Source organism: Schistosoma mansoni, chromosome 7 (assembly GCF_000237925.1).
Source record: "Schistosoma mansoni strain Puerto Rico chromosome 7, complete genome".
Classification (NCBI taxonomy): Eukaryota; Metazoa; Platyhelminthes; class Trematoda; order Strigeidida; family Schistosomatidae; genus Schistosoma; species Schistosoma mansoni.
Genome location: NC_031501.1, coordinates 8104165 through 8124842, shown reverse-complemented (window position 1 = coordinate 8124842; position 20678 = coordinate 8104165). Strand labels below are relative to the sequence as shown.

Below are 20678 nucleotides of genomic sequence, written 5' to 3'. Positions count from 1 at the left end.
GAATGAAATGAACAATGTTATTACAAAATGAATGCATTGTGACATTGTCACAAGCGACAATAGCAGTTGCTGGATGGCAAACCTGACAAACTTTGTCGTACTGCGTCCTTGTTACAACGCACTAAAGAACAGGCATCTATCACTAGCAATGCATTCAAATGATACACTGAAAGTGTTATCTTAAAAAATTTAAATAAACAATTCGATACTTCTACGATTATGATAAAATTGGAAGAGAAAATATGATCGTTTGGTAACAGTTTGAAAACTGCTCACCTCTTTTGTATGTCATCTGGTATGTCCGAAAATTGGAAGGAAAAAAGGCGTTGGTGTAGCCCTCCGCACGATATTTTGTAACATCACATGGTTTACCAACAGCTTCCAATAAACCTATATTGCCTCCATAAACTTTCACCGTATTATCACCCCAAAAGTATACGTCATGAACCAAATAAACATAACCGAAACTTTTGTGCGTCATTTGTTTCCATTCGAAAGCCATAGCTGCTGTCTGTTCTTGAATCACGCGGAAAGTATTTGTATTTGGATCGTCTGTTTGAAAACAAAAACACTTCCTAATAAGTTTTAATAAGGTGTTATTATTCTTTTAGGTATAAATACTAGTCCAATGCGATGACATTCATGTCCATAACATTCAAAATCCTGCATTCGATAAACTAATGGTCAGGCTATATCGAAAATGATTTTATTTTTGTAATTATGTAGACGCATTGTCTGTTTTTTTCAGAATGACTGAGAACTTCAAAATAAACTTGTGATCAATCGGTTACTTCAAACTCAGACGCACATGAGAAAGGAAGGTTTGCATTTCATATATATTTAACAAAACACAAATAAACACAAAACAAGCCAGCGGGAGATTACTCTAGTTTTGTCTTGTCTTTGAAGTCCAATCCGCAGGCGGGTGAGTGTAAACACTGTTCAGTTGTATCAGAAACGTCAATAATGGCCCATGTCATACATTTCACGTAACATCCTCAGTGTAGAATATATCAATGAGGTCAAATATAATCACCTTCAATAACCTTCATTCACTATTCATATCAGACTTGGTAAACTTTGAAATCATTCAGTGTCTACTGAATAGTGGTTCGAACAGGCAACAAGTCATAAACTCATGTGCATTTAAAAATGCATGCTGACCAGCATATACACACTTTTCTGTAAGAATGACGTTCAGTAACACAATTACCTGTGAGAATAAACAGAATGCTTATACTTCTCTTAGCGACTTTACATGTCCAAAGTAGCTTATGGCAAATGAGAAGATTTTTGCTGACTATACATCCTTTCCTTACGAGAATTTGATACTAATGATGTTGAAATATCAATTTGATTTGTGATCAACCACTAGAAATGCACAAATATGAGTTGATGTATTGTTTCTAAGGAATGAAATGCTTTCTGTCTATTTCAACTCATCACCACTTTCCAGGAAGTGTTTTCCTGCAAATTATTCATTTGCCTTTCCCGTGGTAAGTGCATCTCCGTATACTATAGACTATCAAATGTCATTTTCAGTAGGAATCTGTGTTTGTTTGCAGTTCATCCACACACCGTCGATGTCATTTTAACAGTTTTTTTAACCACTCACTTATTTAGTTCGATGATGTCAGGAACAATTTTGCTTGTGATGAATTCTTCGTTGAGCAAGAGAAATAGACTACTGTTTTCGCAGTCACTATCAATCGCAATAAATTCACTTGTCTTTGTGATTATGAAATTAGCAAAAGTGAATAATTATTCGACAAGGGAACAAACGCTCAAGAAATATGCTAATTTAGAGAGAATTAAAGCAACAACTGATACTGATTACATAACGATTGAGTGACCATTCATGATAATAATAATGGCACTCACTTCTAACCATATTTGTTTCCAGATATGCGAGTTCATTCTGTCCGTTTACAGTGTGTATTGGTGTGAATACTAGTGATATTGACAAGAAAACAAGACAAATATGAGACATTCGTAGCAAAGAAAGAGTAATACATGCGACAACTTCATCAACTTCTTAAGAAAATTAATTTTGTCATCTTTCAATTCCTATCACATGAGCACCAGCAGTTTGTTTGCGTTTGATTGCATGTTGCTACATCCAAATATATCAAAATGATACGCTGAATCAAACTACAGTGACGTTTTACTGGTATTACAAATAAGCCATCACAGTTTTGTAACAAATGACATTAAATCAGTTTTGATATCTTATCATTTGATAAATTGTGAGATTCGTCTTGAACATACGACAAAAAAATTTATGGTTGATTACATTCAGTCATCATCATGGTTTCCCTAAGGTGTTATTTAGCTTAAGTAAAGTAAACATAGAAATCTAAAGAGCTTAACTCACCGATCATCACTGCAAGGAAAATGGAGATGTATTCGTCTGACCGTATCATATTCACAGTCTTTTAAAAAGGTTGTCGACAGTATCATTATAAATATTTATATACATATATATGGAGAGAGAGAGAAAGCAAAAATATGAAATAAATAACTCCAAATACTAGACGACTGTTTTTCAATAAGGTCATTTCATTAAAGACCTTAAAGATTTTCTTTCTATTTAGTCCTCACAATCTGATCTGTCGTAAGATTGAGGTAACATTATCTTACGATATCATGAAATTAACGGAGTTTTACAACAAAACCAGTCACATGGTATGCCGTGCGACAATTATATTCTGAATTATTTAATTCTTGTTGAGTTATCGGATGATGATTTATGAAATTGTGATTTTGTTCATAAGTTAGCAGTGAACCTAGTATTTTCGTCTAGAACATATGAACACTTGTTAAATTATTCTTTTCTGTTTCCCTATTTTCTCTGTGAATAACGTTTTTCGCTTGAATTTCATCGAATGAAAGCACTGTATGAGAACATGATTGTCCAGATGCATTGAGAGGAGATAAACCACAATTACTGGCTACAATAGTTTCATTTTTAACATCTGATGAGCTGAATGAATCGATGAACAAGAGTAACATCATATCGTTTGAAACATTATTTCAAGTGATATATGTTTGCTGAAGATATTTGTTTTACATTGCATTCACTCATGTATCAGTCAAAGTAATCGTACAATACATCAAGTCACTGTACTGGTGAATCAGTATGAGAACATTAACTGCCCAATCGATGATGCTGATGACAAGAGAGTACTTAACGGACATACATTTCTCAGGACCTTCGGAAACAATCATTAATGTCACTGAGTAATTTAGCAACCAGTCGAAATGTGACGAAAATAGCATTGATTTGCCAGATTTTTTCACGAAATACGGTGAATGAAAAAATAATTTCTGATCTCTCCAAGATAAAAACGTTTGATTGACATACCATTGAATACTCTGAACACATACATATGTCAGAAGCTACGACTTCACGGAAGAGAAGTTATAATTTCATTGATTTATAATTTGTGAGCCTGATATTCGCTTTTCTTCCAACTGTACTCAACATGCTTCGGCGGAATGAGTTACAATGACACTTCATCGACAGCGGTCAATCTTCACTGTTGTTAGTTCACATTCGGACTATCCGATAAGCATTCAGATGCGCTTATTATTTATATTAAGTGTGGAGGTATTCAAGCAAATGAAGTAAGTGCCAAGGGGCTGTTCAAAACTCATGAAAATGTACATCTGATTTTGTCGGCAGTGTCCATTTCTTTCACATTGAACTGCAAATCGATCTCCTAATAAACATTGAAGAATCTTTTGTTGTTTTCAATTTTGACTGAACGCACAGTCAAATAAATGTGCACATGCTGGCTATGTATCAGTGTTCCAATGAAAAAAATATTTACCCATACTGGGAAACATTTCTGTTTCTAAAATAAGTACTATTTTCTTATATGTATTTTATCTTGAAATTACTAAGCCTACAGATTCTTATATCTTCTCAACTAGCGTTATTCCGAAATGAAAACAGTTGCTTGAAAGCAGATTATATAGGGTTTTCATTGGGAAGGTTTTTGATCAAACTTGTGGTAGTGGTATTTGAAGTACATGCTCGCGCCATGACGGAAAGCAAAATAAATCAAAAAAATAACAGGTTGTGACAGCCGTTTTAGGTTTTTTACACTGCCTCAATATCCGAATGACTAATCCAAATACCTGGTATGTTAAAAAAAAGAAGTATTATTTAGTGCAATAATGTCTGATCATCATCACCATCATGACGAATCTCAAATTGGATGCGGTGTGGAATCACTCATCTTCTTTTTTCATGCAACCATTCCGTTTCCTGGCTAGAGTATCACTACACCGTGATCTCTTTCGTAGTTGTGTCATAACGTGTCTGCAGTTCGTGGATGAAATCCGGACCTAGCGACAACATTTTATATAGTTTATGTCTAGACAAAATTTATTTGATATAATCAAGTATCCACAAATAAATTCATTATGTTAAGGATTTATTGAGCAGAAACGTTACAAATAGACTGCAGTGACGATTATCAAGAACGTCTAAACTGAAAATTTGCATTGCATAAACACTTAGTACGACCAAAATCCTAACACAATTTTGCTGAGACTGAATCTGGTGTGTGATGTGTACGCGATGCCGCTTTGGAAAATATTTTGATGAAAACATTTTGTGTCTGAACGAATTAACGAATCAACTTTTATAGATTATGTGTACTAAACAACCATGCTTGAGATGCATACTGTAAACCAGTTCATGTTGTAACTCGTAGATCATGACTGTAAAAATGGCGTATACCTAACCTTGCAGGAATAAATAATTATAATTATATGCAAATCAAGATAAATGTCAATCAATTTTTAAAGTGAGAATGTGCTTTAAGATCGTCTATACAATTATACTGTATGGATCTGAAACGTAAAGAACTACCTCAAGCGTCATTAAAATGTACATGTATTTATGAACGATTGTCTACGCATGATACTCAATGCACGATGGCCGGATGCAATCAGCAAACGTCGACTGTAGAGAAAATCAATTGAACTTGCAGTTGAAGAGGAAATTAGGAAAACACGCTGAAGGTGTGCTGGACACAATTTGAGGAAGTCATCAAACTGAATCATGTGTCATCCGCTACCTTGAAATTGTGAAGAGAAACGGAAAGGAAGGAGGTCAAATAATCATCGCTGTGAGAATTGGAGGCACATATGAAAAGGATGAATTGCAACTGCGAGTATCTAGGAAGGATAGTCTGTGACAGAGTTGAATGGGGAATGCTGGTGAGCAGTCTATGTTCCTACATGATGGTGCAGCAGTCGTATATAATGATGTAAACCGATGTAAAACATAAGTTCTAAACCAACATACTTCAATCAGTTGGAATTCATTTTGTCACGTGAGATGAAATAGACATATTAAAACAGACGGATATCCACTTAAATAACCCAATAACATCCTCACCACGTCCATTAGTTAATGATGTTGCGCACGGTATTGATATCGATACACTGCCTCTTTATTATCCAAGTCAAAAATAAATGCGGTTGCCAGAACACAAGTAAGACAGACACTTTCAATAATGACTTGAATGTCACTTGGAATGCCAACATTATCGACGAATAATGTAAGACACAAGAAATTCAGCAACAAGAAAGCAATGCGAAAAAGTGTTGTAAGCATTAAATCTACAGATGCGAGAAGTCTTTCATCTAAAAATCAATAATATGTGCCTGTTTAGACAACATTTTATGTTGCAACCTTCGAAACTGGTGCAGATTAAGCTTGCTAATTTTCAAACGACGCTGGAGACGAGCTGACTGCGTCTGACAGTGGAATTCCGGAGATATCTAGGACGTCAAAGAAAACCGTGATCGCCTGACATATTAGCTATGCTTGTCTTCCATTCTTTTCCTTCCCTCTCTCCCCTTCCGTTCTGCACAACTTTCATTCCAAAAGGTCCCTCGCCTACAACTTGAAGATACATCATCTAGCATACAACATAAACAAATGAACTTTTCACAGTCACTTTGTCCTCACTACGTACATATGGCAAATATAAATTGGTATTTCATTGTTATTTTCACATAATTAGGTTTTTGTAGCATCATCACTAACTTCCATGACATAGACTTTTATGTGCACATCAAGTTTCACTTTCAATCTTATTGTTTATACTTACATTTCTTCATCCTTGTGAACTAAAATTAAGTTATTCTGATAATTCAGAGGTCGATATATTCGTATACTCCATTATCATGGTTGATAAGCTGACATGATTTATTGCATTCTTTTTCTCTCAATCTCTCTCACTTCCTTCCAAATAATTATATATTTCAACATTTGAAGTTTGTAATTGAGACATATCATCTCACCGCATATAATCTTACTCTACGGTGAACCGTACTCTAATGATGATTTATTTTCTCATTTAATTATTTTGTTCATTCGGTAACACATAAATCACTGTTTATTCTTCTTCTATGTTAGTGAACGCAATCATTAAGTTACCAGCTTATTCCGCAATTCTCTCCTTTATTTTCTCACCATTCTCTACGTTTTTTGTCTTCAAAATCGATTCAATATTCGTCTAAATTCTACAAATCATGTTTAAGTATGGTGGATATCGTGCAAGCATCATGAAAATTTGTGTAATGCTGCATTTATAACGAAACCTGAAACGATACCTTCACAACACCTCTGTGTCAATAAACTCTTTGTGAATAGTGATAATAATCATAATGAAATTCTACCAAAGTAACACACAAAATGCAAGTTTATGGTTCTACATTGAAGATGTCAGAAGTATTCGAAGTTTGACAACGCATTTTCACCCAATACATTAACGATTATTTTTGTATCAACGCAGTCAAACCACAAGTTTGAAATGAAATGATTCGAAAGTTATTCGGAACGCTATCGATGTAACGAGAAGCGATTAGTCAAGGCGGTATAGGAGTTGTACGAAATGAGTGTCACAGTGTATCCATTTCTAAACGTGATGGTGATCAATGTACAGAAGACTGCAGCTAGAGTGTGTCCATTAAAATTAATGAGGTCAGCATTATTTTCGAGAACTCAAAAAATTTTTTCTTCAACGATTTATAAGCAAGTACGTCGATATGGCCTAGTGATTGAGACTAGATAAAAAATGAGAATAACAAAACAAAACTGTTACATTTTCGTTGCTGGAAATTGATTGTATTTGCGACACGATGACAAATTACACATATTTTATTTTACTCTTCTCTTTATTCAACTACTATAATTCACACGTTCGTACTGTCTTGTAAAGTTGTCCGCATTTTATTACGGAGTTTAACGTTCATCAACGACAATGGGTTCGCAAATCTCCAACATTTCCTTTGATGGTTTTAGATGTACATTAAATAATTAATATACACCTAGAAAATCACGATTATAGAATTAATGCAAGGCATAATTACAGATGTGACATTCTAGGAAAATAAATGGAGTCCTTCTAACAAAACCGCTTAACTTGTTTAACGTAGCTTTGAATTTCCAAGCAGACCGCAAGGAAATCAATTCGAAATTGAGACATGTCATAACAGATCACCTTGTTGTTCATATATGAGAATTATCAAGCTACCAAAAACATCACTCACCTGTACTGATTGCAATTTCCTCAGTGATCTGTGACAGTTCTTGAGGTGCTGTATAAGTGAAAGAAATGGAAGAAAATGTGGTGAGGAAGGACATGAGTGTGTGCCGCGAATATGGTTGTTTCATGAATGTGTTCTTCTCTGTACTCGTCATACGTACAAAATAAGTGATGAGGTTAATTTGCGTCGGTGGAACTCAGACAACCACTTCGCTATTTCACGTCACTTCCCAACGTATGTTCATTGATAACAGGCATGAGGAACATGAGTGTTGAAAAATTTTGCCTTGTTCAATGTACACATAATCTCTTGAAGCTTGTTTCGATTGATGAATAGATTGATTTTTTCAGTATTTTCTCTCATGTGATGATAGTTACAAGATATTGTTTTCTCTCCAACCACTCTGTTCTATTTCAAGCGAAATATGTCATCAATATCAGAATGATGCATCACTTTCCATCAATAATCAATGCATTACTAATTTCAGCAACATCCCTCCGGTGGATAAATTCATGAGTGCTTACGTTTGTGATTGTAAACGTATTCAATCATTTTTATTTCGGTAAGGGAGAGTTGTGGTCGACTGCTGATGCGAACCGAAGTGAATGAAGAAGTTTTCGATGTATTCAAACGTGAGTCTCATGAAGGATTTAAGTATCAAAAAGATTATCATGGAGAAATGAATATGCTTACATATATACTTACGCCTGTTACTCCCAATTTGGTATAAGCCGCCAATCAGCATTCTCCTAACCACGCTGTCCTGCGCCTTACTTTCTAATTCTATTCAAGTTTTAGTCATTCTTCTCATGTCTGTCTCCGTTTCTCGACGTTGTGTCCTTTGATCTTATTCTTTTCCTTTGGCCTTCAGGATCCAATGTGAGGGCTTGTCTTGCGACGCAGTTGGGTGGATTCCTCAAGGTGCGTTCTATCGATTACCAGAACTTCTCCCTGGTTTTCACCTACACTGGAATGTGTCTGGCCAACGGATCCGAAGTATCTCGCGTAGACAACTGTTAGTAAACACCAGTATCTTCCGTATGAAAGCTTTTGTAGTTTTCCATATCTCCGCTTCATACAGTAAAACTGTCTTGACATTTGTATTGCGAACTGCGATCTTGATGTAGGTTGGCAATTGTTTTGAGTTCCAGATGTTCTTCAATTGTAGATATGCTGCTCTTGCTTTGCCGATCACATTTTCATCTGACCCACCGTGTTCATCGATGATGCTGCCCGGATATGTAAAGGTTTTCACATCCTACAAGACTTCCCCGTCAAGTGTATTTCGATTGGCGCATGATGTTTTGTATGGGATCTGACTGACATATGTTGGTGATCATTGTATATATATAATTATATATATATAATTATCAAATAATTATCAATATTTCATCCTGACACAAAACGTAACCTTAAATAAAACAATTCATAAATCAACAGGCAATCCACTTAGGAAAAAATTAAAAGTTACCTGCTGATGCATTGGATTGCGGTGATATATGTCATAAATCTACTTCCGACAGATTTATTGAACTAGCAAACTTAAAACAATCTTTTATCACTTGTTTGTTCTATACATCTAATGTTACTATTTATATCAAATTCATCATGCCTGTAAACTGGCATGAATTTTCTGATTATTATGTTCCGTATATATATTTATATATAAATCATCACATTAATTTTCATTTGACTCTTTTTAATATATAATAAAACATTATTGAACATTGAATAGTTGTAAGTTATTTATAACCACAATCTTAGAATATCATTGTGTTTAAATTAGGATGCTCTCAGTAAATGGATTGGAGTTCTGGAGTAAACATCAAGTCTGACATGAAGGTATATCAAGCTGACGAGGCTCAAATGAGACGAAACCCGCGCCTTGAATTTCACCGATACCCACCATCCGTCCTTGCTTATAAAGCTTGTTGCTTAACACAAGGTGTATTTATGCTACCATGAGACTGATCAATTACACTCCTGAAAAACTATTGGAGGACACAAGTAAGCAACGCCAAGTGGAATAAGTGAAACTATTTTAAATATTTTCAGCATTATTACTTGTTTTTAAAATCTGAACCCGTTGCAATCTATCGAGATAAGCAAACAATTATGTTGTGAAATTTTCACTTTCGAATGTGAAATGTTAAACATCACTCACCTTTATTGACATAATCAGTAACATTTCTTTATGAAGACCTCTGTCATATGACATTTCTGGCTATTGTGATCACTTTTTGATGTTATTGCAACAACAGTTTGATGTGTTCATTTGAATGATTTGGGATATGTCACACTATGCAATGTGTGTATGCAGTTCTTGTTATTTACACAGAACTACGAAAATAAATTTAATGCAACAGGTATTAGTAAAAGAATACTTTGGCTGGTTGTTTAAGGATATTTCCAATTCACTGTGAACATTTGATAAACCTCAGAAGGAATAAGTAAGATCAGTTGTCGAATAATCTCAGACATTGTTACTAATTATTGCGGATCCAGTAGTCTAGAAAATAAGCGTTCGCGTGAGAGACTGACGATTTTCGTTCGCTTCTCGCTTGCTGGATCGTGGATGCGCACTATTGAGGACCTGCATAGTAGAATGCGATAACTGTTGAATTCTTCCAGATCATCAACTGTGATTTAGCTTACATAGACTCGTGAATGCAACTGTCAAAATACTACAATCGCCACAAATCCTGAAATTGAAATACTGTATAATTTATTCGTTTGATGGATGCACGAATTCTAGTCACCTCTGAACACCTTTTTATTTTTCTTTTCAAAATCGGCATAATGGAATAATGCGTGGTGGTCGCGAACTGATCACATGACAAGTACTTCATATTTCAGTAAACTTGTTAATTAAAAGGGTTCAGTTGGAGGATACAGTAGTTTAGATTTTTCAATGAAATGCAAACAACTGTTTATTAAATAAATGTCAATGCTGATTATTCAGAACCGAGATTCATAGACCTTCACTGGATTATTCGTATGTTTAAAATAACTCATTTTCCTTCATATTATGTTCGCGTTATCAACAGTAAGCACTGTGTTCAGTTCCCAGTTAACACTTGATATCAGGTACATTTAACCGATTTGTACAAAAATTGAACGAAATGCCTATTCCACATTCAACTGTTCGCCTCAATCCAAAGTATATTGAATCGATTCGGTTCTATCGTCAGTATTGTCCAGTCATCATATCGGCTATTTAAAACGAAAAATATCCAATTATGTTGGGCCAAAAATTCAGTCAAAATAGAATATGATACAGATCAATACTCTGTGATCAATCATTTGTAGGTGGTATAAAACGTCTTTATATCAATTATAAATTTCTATCATGTGTAAAAGAAGAATAATTTGGTTTCACTAAAGTAAATCGAATGACCATAAATTTCTCAAGATTACAGTCTTAATTATGATTTTCATATTGCAACCAACCGTTATGAATGACTATTTTTAACAAACAGTGAATGTGCCAACATAATTTGACAGCAATCAGATAGGTGGTTAATTACAAGAATCTAGTAATCACTTTAAGCTTGATGAAATTTGTAAATCGTTTCTATGGACTAGAGAATATAATTACGATAGAGGTTTGATGACAACTGACTGTAAAACTCCTCATTATTATTCATGGTTTTGTGATCAGTTACAGTCTGTCGTAATAATTATTCATTGTAATTCAATCCAGATTCAATTCTTTCCCAAACGCATTATAGGTAAACACATGAAAATTTATTTCCACATTTCACCGGTGAATGATGTGCAAACAACACACTTTCGATAATCAACTATCCTTGACTTGAGGATTTGGAATTAAATGACAATTGGTGGCAATCAAGCACAGGACAACAATGACTAAGTGACATTATCGATTTATTGAAATATGCTCTCTTCGACGATTATAAATTATCTTCCAGTTAACCGAACATGTTCAATGAGATAATTTAACTGTACAGTGATAAAGCAATGATTCATTCCAAAAATAAGGCACGTTCCTACCATTCTCATATTTTTATATATCAACTCAAAAAAAGTAGCACATACAAGTCATATGAAGACAAAGGCTACGCTGTTTACTAGTTCACATAAGAATAAATAGAAACCACAATCTAATTTGTAGTACTTTTCATCATTCGGTTGTTGACATTCTAACTGGATCCTGAACAGCCGTATATTGTATATATTCAACTTGTATGGATTGACTCAATTAAACCATTATGTTACAAGTGTATGTGGAGGAGATGAAATGTGGTTGACACTGGTATGCCGGACGAGCGATCTATTTATCGATCTATTTATAACTTGTTGATTGACTGTTCCTGCATAACGGCATCACCGTGAACCCAGATATCGGAAACAGTACTCTCCAATTCAAGCATCGAAGCAATATTTACTTATCTATTAAAATGTTATATTCACTCACTTGCGTGATGTTTATGAGGTGTACGATTCTGGGATGCAAGTTAATTTATTCAAAAATTCCTAAATAAGACAACGAGAGCGTAATAGATTCTGCCGATATCCACATTTGATCTTTTCAATTTGTATTACGTCGATCAGCTGATAAATCGATGCAAACTCTAATGAAATAATTATCTGTAGCTGATATTAAAATATACACAACCACATGTAAGTTTTGTACTGATATTATTCACTTGATCAAGTCCTGATGCAGCTACTGGAACAGAGTACTTGATGTCACGTTCATAATGTTGTAATGTTAGGTGATTGATGGTAGTCCAGAAGAGACCTTGAAGACTATTTTATTGGAGGTGATACCACATTATTGTGCAATACCTACCTTAATTTACAGTATAGCACGTTTGAAGCAATAAGCATTTTGTTTACTTCCTACTCAACACTTGAATTCAGGTACATTTAACCGATAAGAACAAAAATAGAGCGAAATATCTATACCTAATTCAAATCTTTGCCACAATCCGAAGTATATTGAATCAACTGCGTTCTATTGTGAATTATTGTGCAATTTCTAGCTTTATTAAACAGGTACAGTCAGTTACTAGCAATGTTCTGGATATTCAATTTTCAATAATTCATCTTTTTACTGCTTTTCTTAATTTCAGGTGCTCAATTTACCTGGAAAATAGTGTTAATTTATGACAATAACATTGATAATATTATGTTCTTGACTAGTTCATAAGTCTTTTATGGACTACTTGAAACGTGTATTAATATATTCAAATGGATATCCGTCAGTGTTTGAGCAAATTGTTTAAGAGAAATTTTGCATCCAGTATAGAGAAGACATTATGTATGAAGACATGTTTACTGAACGAAACGTTAAAATTATTTACGTTTTTATCGACAAGAGTATTTGAAATACATATTTTACAAATAAATTTATTTTACTTAGTATAGACGAATAGCTAATAATAATAATATATTCTGAAAACAATATTTACAGAATTCACAACAGTTTACAGGCATGATCAGATTGTTATAAAAATCAACATTTAATGTAGAGAGCAAACATGAAATATAAGAAAGTTTTATGTTTGCTGGTTTGGTAATTGATAAATAGTTTATATATGGCAGGCCAATGCAACACCAGGTAACTTGTCATTTTTTCTTAAGTGAATAGCCTGATGTTCTGTAGGGTTATTTCCAGTGCCAAAGCGAGTTATTGATAATTATCTACAACTAGAGAAAGTTAGATAAAAGCAAAGAGCACGGAACAACAAAACAATGATTGCCAATACATGTCTGTCAGGTTATCACTGTTCATGTTAGATATTATTCAAATGTGTTAGAGTTGATAGTGACAGTGTTAATGTAAAGTGACAGCAAAAAAGTGGTTAAACATCTAAAGTTCCTATAATCTCACTTTTGGAGTAAGATACACTTACAGGCACAAGAGCATTTATTGCAATTTCAGAGGAGCAGTATCCATGAAAGGAGCGAACAAATAATGAGAGAAATTTTATCTGACGGATAGTTTGTGGTAGATTATTGAGGAAACCAGAAAATTTTTCAATGAAGCAATTCATATAGAGAGAAGATCTGGAGTATGTTTGTTTCTCTGAAGACAAGGAGTTACGAATGTCGTATTGTGGGGCTTTAGCATATTGAATCGCCTGGCTGGATGTGAAGCAGAGTTTGTTAGGCATTTTGAAAAAGAAGATAAGGTTAAGTTTGAGTCTCCTCTTCCATAGAGGGTCAAGCCCTAGTTTACTACACATCGAATTATATGTCAAGACACTATCAGTTTCAAGAGTACGAAGTGTTAATCGTCTCTGTACTGATTTCAGTCTTAATTTATCCTTTATGCGCGTGCTACTAAGGAGAAAGACGCAGTATTCGAAGAGTGGTCGAACACAGACTTTGTACATTAGAATACGAGATCCGCTGTTATGAAGGTTTCGAGTTATAAAACCTATAAGGCGTTGAGACTTGGAAGTTTGTTTCATTATCTGTTCAGTAAACGACATGTCGTCGGAGTACCTAAGTCTTAGATCTACTACTGAGTGTAACCTAGATAACATTTCACCATTTGTGGTAAGATCGAGGTTGAGTGATGTATCATCGAAACATTACCATCCACATTTAGCTGTATTGAGCTCCAGTTGCCATTTCGAGCACCACTGTGCTACCATGTTAAGCTGCGTGCTGATACAATTTTGAATATTGCTCAGCTCATGTGGAGAAAATGATTAAAGCAATTTAAGAGAGTTCGACAATGAAGAGTTGATTTTGACTATTTGATGCCGATTGCTGAGGAAGGAATCAAACCAAGCTAGTAACGGGTTTTAGATTCCATAAGAAGTTGGTGGTTGATCATGTCGATGGCCTTAGAAATGTCCAGGTATAGCACTATTACTAGATATCCTTGGCCACGAAGAGAATAGACTAGATTAAAGGAGTCAAAGTGACGTCATACAAGATCGATTTTTAAGAAATCCATGTTGCGAATCAATAAATTGTTCAGTCAATAAATAGTTGGATAGTTCGTCACTAATAATTGTTTCCATAATCCTAGAGATAACTGGAGTAATATTGATCGGACGATAGTTGTTCATGTCAGTCTTATCTGCGGATTTGTAACGTGGTAAGATGTACGCGGGTTTCCAACGGTCAGCATAAAAGCCTGATTCCATAGAGAGAGTAAACAACCTAATGAGAAGAAGTGGAATATCTGGACCACCATATTTGTAGAGAAATGATGAAATCCCGTCTGCTCTCTGACCTTTCGAAACCTTGAGGTTATTTATAACCTTACTAATTTTCAGACATGTGAAGGAGATAGATTTAATTGAGTTACCAGTCATGTATATATTTCTAGACACTGAGCCATTTATGGATTCTTTGCCATTTGCAAAATTACCACTGAAAAGTTCTGCTATATTTATAGGGTCATATATAAAACTGTTATTATACAGGATGCATGGTATATCAACCTTTTAAGTTGATTTAGCACGTTTATTGTAAAGATGGATTAGGTTTTGCACTTTTGAGCTAGTACTTAGTGCTAAAAGCTCTTCAGTAATGGCCTTTAACTTATGTTTCTCTTTAATTTGATTAAAAATTATTGTTATTTGTGTGACTGCCGTGAAGTCGTTGGATATAAAATAACGTTCCAGTAGGCGTCTTAGTTTATTACGATATTTAGCTGGTATATGTAACTCGTAAGGTTTACTAATCCTGTAAGTCTTAATTAGTGCACAGGAATCTATACAAGAGTTAACAATCAAATAGAATATGTTGATGGCATCTGTGAGACTATTACATGAGAAGTATTCATCCCAGTCTGAGAGTTTGTATGGTGAGCGCAAGAGGTTCCAGTTTGCATGCTTATAGTCTCTATATTTGCAGGTTCTTTTAATTGGTCGGTTGTAGCAGGGATGGATGGGGAGAGCACAAGCTACTATCTTATGATCACTGCTTTCAAATTCGTTGCACACTTGTACAGAGGGTGGGATGACATCTCTATTAAATATTAGATCAAGTATATTATCACCTCTTGTTGGGGTACGAAGCCACTGTGACTAACAGTACAGGTCAAGGAATTATAAAAATTCATCATTGGTTGACTGACAACCGCCTCCTCGCTTAGTTTCTCTGTCACAGCGTTAGAGTCGATAGTTCTGGATATTGAACTCGGAATCGGCCACTGCTGGATAGCACCACGATGCAGTGATAAGTATAAAAGAAGGCTTGGCTAGAAAAGCTAAGATTCTCAAGGCTGGAATTCTGTTCAGAAGTGAACGTGCGTTAATAAGTAATAAGTTTAAAAAGGGAGTGCGTAGTGTAAACAACCGAGAGCATCATTATCGATGGTATGAGTTCTAGATATGCCTGAACTATGGTGTTTTCCGGATCGCATGGGCTAAAGCATGAGCGAATTGTAGTGCTAGTGGAACAAAGGGTCTCTGGAGGCAAGTTTGAATAATTTGTTGTACCTTTTTTGATGGACAATCAAGACAGGTGTCTGCAGGTTGGGGTTGCGTTGATGGTGCATAACCTAGTATACCATCTTCCCCACTGCGAGAGTGATGATAAGAGTTACATCTTGCAGGTTTATTATTTATAACATTTGGGGGAAACCATGCGGCACGTTGGTTCATTGCCGTCCGCCTAATAGTAGGCCTGCTTACATGATGGTTGTAGTGGCCGTCTGGTGTAACGTTTGAACAAAATGTGTTCTTATAACCTCTCTTACGATGAGTACGGTTAAGCATGGCTTCAGAAATTATACTTTTGTTTGGTAAGGCCGTTGAAATATTTTTGGTATTCGGTCTAGAACCAGAAGGCTTTTGATTAACTTTCTTCGTAATTGGTACATTCTTTTTAGGTTTAGCAGCGTTTTTATGAGCCTTCACAATAGAATCAGGTGTTTGATCATTGGCTTCCGATATTACACTGGAATGAATGACATGAGAGTCTACATCAGATATGTCCTGGTTATCTAGGGCCACTAGGTTTATGAGAGGCAAACTAGCACACTGCATTGGTACATCAGTACACTGAATAACATGAAATTAATTAGCTGCACCATTGGGTTCAGCTGCTGGCGCGATCACATTTGTTGTGACCTTAACGATGTTATTTTCGTTCATGGTACGCTTTTGCGTTAGTCTTTGGTTGATGGTTTTGTCTGAGACTATACGAGCGTTTTTAAACTTCGTATGCGCACAGATTAGCTGTACAGATTCTTTCAAACGTTCCGCTAATAAATGGTAATCGAACGTTAACAGGATAAGGCATGAGTATTTTTGATACTTTTTATTAAGTCGGATATATTGACATGGATTGTCCTGGAGATTAGCTGTCTATAGTATCGAGGTTCTTACAGTTTTAATGGCAACTTTGTCCAGTTTTTTATATATAATCACATTATTTCGAGAGATTATTCCTTTCGTGACTTCACTAGCTATCAAGTCAATAACGGATTCTACTTTGATCCTGTCTTCGAGTTCAGAAGTAACTATGTCCTTTGACAACAGTAGTCGAAGTGGTGACAGTGCCTTTAGTTCTAGTTTACGACCATCATGCCTTAATAAAGAGCCCGCAAGTGACTCCACTTTAGAACGCATATCACTTAATTGCTTATAGACAGCGGCTAATTCGCTCTTAATACGATCGATACCATCTGTTTGTGAGTTAGAACTCACTATTAAGTTAGACATAGAGTCATCCAGCAACGTGTTTGGAATAAGTCCACTCCCACTATTATCTGGTGCAACAGGAGTAGCAGAGCATGGGGTATAGGTAAGACCAGAGTTGTTAATTTCTGAAGAAATAGGAATTTTTCGAGCTCGTTTTTGTGTCAGTCGAACCATTTTTCTTCAAGGGTTAATTGAATGTTATTATTGATTTATAAACTGGGGTTTAACGATATATAAGCACCTTGTAATAAATACGGTGTCAGCGTAATGCAAACTTTAAAAGTACCGCTCAAGTCTTTACTCAAGCTATGAGTAAAACTCATGTCCTCTGAATTTTCTTGCTCTGTTAAACATCACATGTTCCTCAACAGCGCAAATCTTCAGAATAACAATAAGTTCTATACTAACTACGTATTCATATACAAAAAATTTTGTGGTAGATCAAGATGTATTATTTTGAACACATCTTAACATAAATACCCTAATTATATGACTATGAATTGGTATGGTGGATTTTCTGTGTTGGTTGTTAAGTCATTGTAATAAACATGAAGAAACATTTACTTTTATTCGGGAACCAATGATTTGACATATTGTGTTTCAATCTATTTATTTCATCAATTACAATTAAGAATATAAATTCGTCTCATGTTTCAAAGACATCATTTCAAGATACTGTTATTTTCTTCATGATAAAGTTTAACTTTGGATTTTTTGAGCAAAGCAATTTAATAACTTTTCTTTATTCACCTTCCGGAGAAGCTACTTATTGTATTTTCAAATGATAATGTAAATCAAAGAAATGACGTAATGATTTGACATCTCAGTGACATTGCGAATGTAATATACTGATGTGCATCAAATCCATTAAACTTAGGCTGCCTAGAGAGCAATCAACTTTTCGAAAAAACTGTGGTGAAAATATCATAGTTTCAAATTTGATATCTTCACTTCACATCGTTTTCATAGTAAACCGTTGGATATCACTTCACTATTAGGTTTGTATTGAATCTTTATGATTATGAATGGTAATTTGCTGAATTTACTTTTGACATTTCTCCCTTTCTATCTTTCTTTCCTTGTTCAGAGCAATCGGGATGATCTTTCATATGATATTTATTTGGATTTGTAGATGTCTATATTTTACAATCAAATAATAAATGTATTTAGGGTTTCTCACTTACCTATGCAAAGTGTCTTGTACACAAAATAATAAAATCATTATAAATTATTGTGCTCATCTTCAACTTTTTTGGTTGATAATCCCATATTTATTTGGTAGTTATCAGTTCATGTGAATCATGAGATAACGTTAAAATCGATCAATTTTCGTTTTTTTACCCAAGTGGCATCAGTGAATAGTTTTTTATAATTTAACTGATTTCTTCATTGTTGTCTGTCTATACAAAAAGAGTTTCAGAGACTGATGTCTACTAGAAAAGTTGATTTGTAATTATCTTTGAATCCTTCATAGATTAGATTATGTGACTTGATCAATCGCTGTTAACTAGAAAGCACATATTCTGTATGTGGAAGAAGAATAGAAATGAAGTTTGATAACTTTGCATGCAAATCCCCATAAAAGAAAGCTATTTGTGTAAAACATTTTGACATAAGACATTTTGTCTAATGCTTATGAGCCCCAAGAAAGTAATTTTTCACAAAAGCAAGAAGCAGTGCAGAATGATTCAGAGATATGTCTGATCAATAAGAACATGATTGATTGTTCCATTTCTGTTGAGTTAGAAAATTCATCGTTTGATCGTTCGGCTTATTATTATTTTCTGTCAAATGAAAACACAAATACTATTTCAGTCTTCATGGGAAAACAAAAGATTTCTACCAAATGTTTCGATGAGAATTTAAGAGTTTCTGTCATTGAGATTTTGGTTGCAAGATTCTTTTTACTGTGGATATTGATACAATTATTTACTCTTAAGAATTGTTTTATACTAGGTCACGAAAAGTCAGAAACAGAAGTTTCCACTCATTGTGGTATAGTGAAAGATTTATTTGGAATTGACTTGAGAGTAAATAATTCGCATACTGATACACCAAGGTTACGTAATACAAATTGATTTGTTCGTTCGGCATCTCGTTGTTGTTTGTTAGGCAAACTGAGCATTTTCTCTGACTTATGAAATCACACGTTTTTTTCAGTGATTCATACAGTGTAGTGATGGAGAAAGTCAGGGTTACTGTATGTAAAGTTTTGGAATTGTTTCACAACTTTGAACGACATAGATAAAAAGCAATAAGCGCTGTTATTTTATAAGAAACGTTTTACAAAGCATTGAATGAAAGGTAGTGAAATGTTATTCGTATTGAGCCGGTAAGCTGTCTTTGCAGATTTCATTGACATTGATGAATTCCTTCTACTGAAACAGCTCACATGGTTGAAAGCGTTTTGTAAAAGAGTAATTGTTTATTAGCGAACAATGAACTTGTTCAGAATATCACTCAAAAAGAATGAATAGATTGGCTTGGCTAGAAGCTGTGATAAGTTATGTGGGCCGAACATAGTAACCGACACTACATATTTATTCATCCGTACAACTAAATAGCACAGTATGAGTTCTAGATAACAGCCGTTTTCTTTAGATTCTTATCTTTTTCGAATTACACTTTGTAAGAGGCACAAAAATGCTCGTGGTAAGATGAAATGTTTGTTTTTGAAGACATTAGTTGCGAATTCAACTAATACAGTCACAAAACAAATCTAACTTTGCACCATTTTGTTGAATTTGCGAAGATGCAGGTATTCAAATATGCATGGGATAAACGATTTTTTAACTAAGTATTCAGTCTAATGGAACGATAATGGTGATGGTTATGACAATGTGGAAACGATTAGTAGTGTTAAAGTCCAATGTTGTAAGAGACAGCTTAAGTAGTATAATGTGAAGACTGCTGAAGTTTTGAAACATTAGAATACTTGACAAGAATCATAAATGCTGTTATGAGTTTCGCTTGGTGAGTCAAAATATGCCTTATAATAAGAGGAACATAAATACACATATTCTACTTACAACAAGAATGTAAGTCTTATATTTTTTTATTAGTAGCTGTCAGAAGTTACCGATAATTTATTATCCACTTGGATATAAAAAATATCAAAAATGAAATTTAAAACTATTCACTTCAAATGTTCTTATGCAATGATGGGTCAAAATATCAGGAGTTTAGTAGCGTAGGTAAATAACATTGGTAAGATCATAAGGTGACGAGTATGAATATCTGTCATTAAAACATCCGTCATTTAAACAAATATGCGTGCATAATGGAAACATGTGGGGGGGGGAGTCCGCAGACTCTCATATTCGAGATTAACCGGCTGGATTCCGTTAGGATCGATCGTGTATCGACCAAATTGTAAATCTACGGATCACTGTGAAACAATCAATTGAACGAAATTCACCACTCTACATCAACTTAATTGACTACGAAAAAGCATTTGATAGCGTGGAC

At 34.6% G+C, this 20678-nt stretch overlaps 3 protein-coding genes across 3 annotated transcripts in view; all 3 read right to left on the bottom strand.

The window, feature by feature from the left end:
• Nucleotides 1-217: 217 nt before the first annotated feature.
• Smp_121200 (hypothetical protein) overlaps nt 218-20678 on the bottom strand; it is a gene marked incomplete at both ends in the record, with an annotated part of 44394 nt that continues 23933 nt past the window's right edge. The window contains one exon of the mRNA XM_018798757.1: nt 218-552. Within this exon, the coding sequence (XP_018653667.1) occupies nt 218-552 (335 nt within the window). The remainder of the gene's footprint in view (nt 553-20678) is intronic.
• Nucleotides 2653-6073, bottom strand: Smp_166750 (hypothetical protein; the record flags this gene model as incomplete). Its single annotated transcript, XM_018798759.1, has 2 exons — nt 2653-2799; nt 6068-6073. The coding sequence occupies 2 exons, from the start codon at nt 6071-6073 to the stop codon at nt 2653-2655; spliced, it is 153 nt and encodes a 50-aa protein (XP_018653669.1).
• Smp_166740 (hypothetical protein) lies at nt 7268-19335 on the bottom strand (the record flags this gene model as incomplete). The annotated part of the gene is made up of 3 exons (XM_018798758.1): nt 7268-7312; nt 18257-18346; nt 19258-19335. The coding sequence occupies 3 exons, from the start codon at nt 19333-19335 to the stop codon at nt 7268-7270; spliced, it is 213 nt and encodes a 70-aa protein (XP_018653668.1).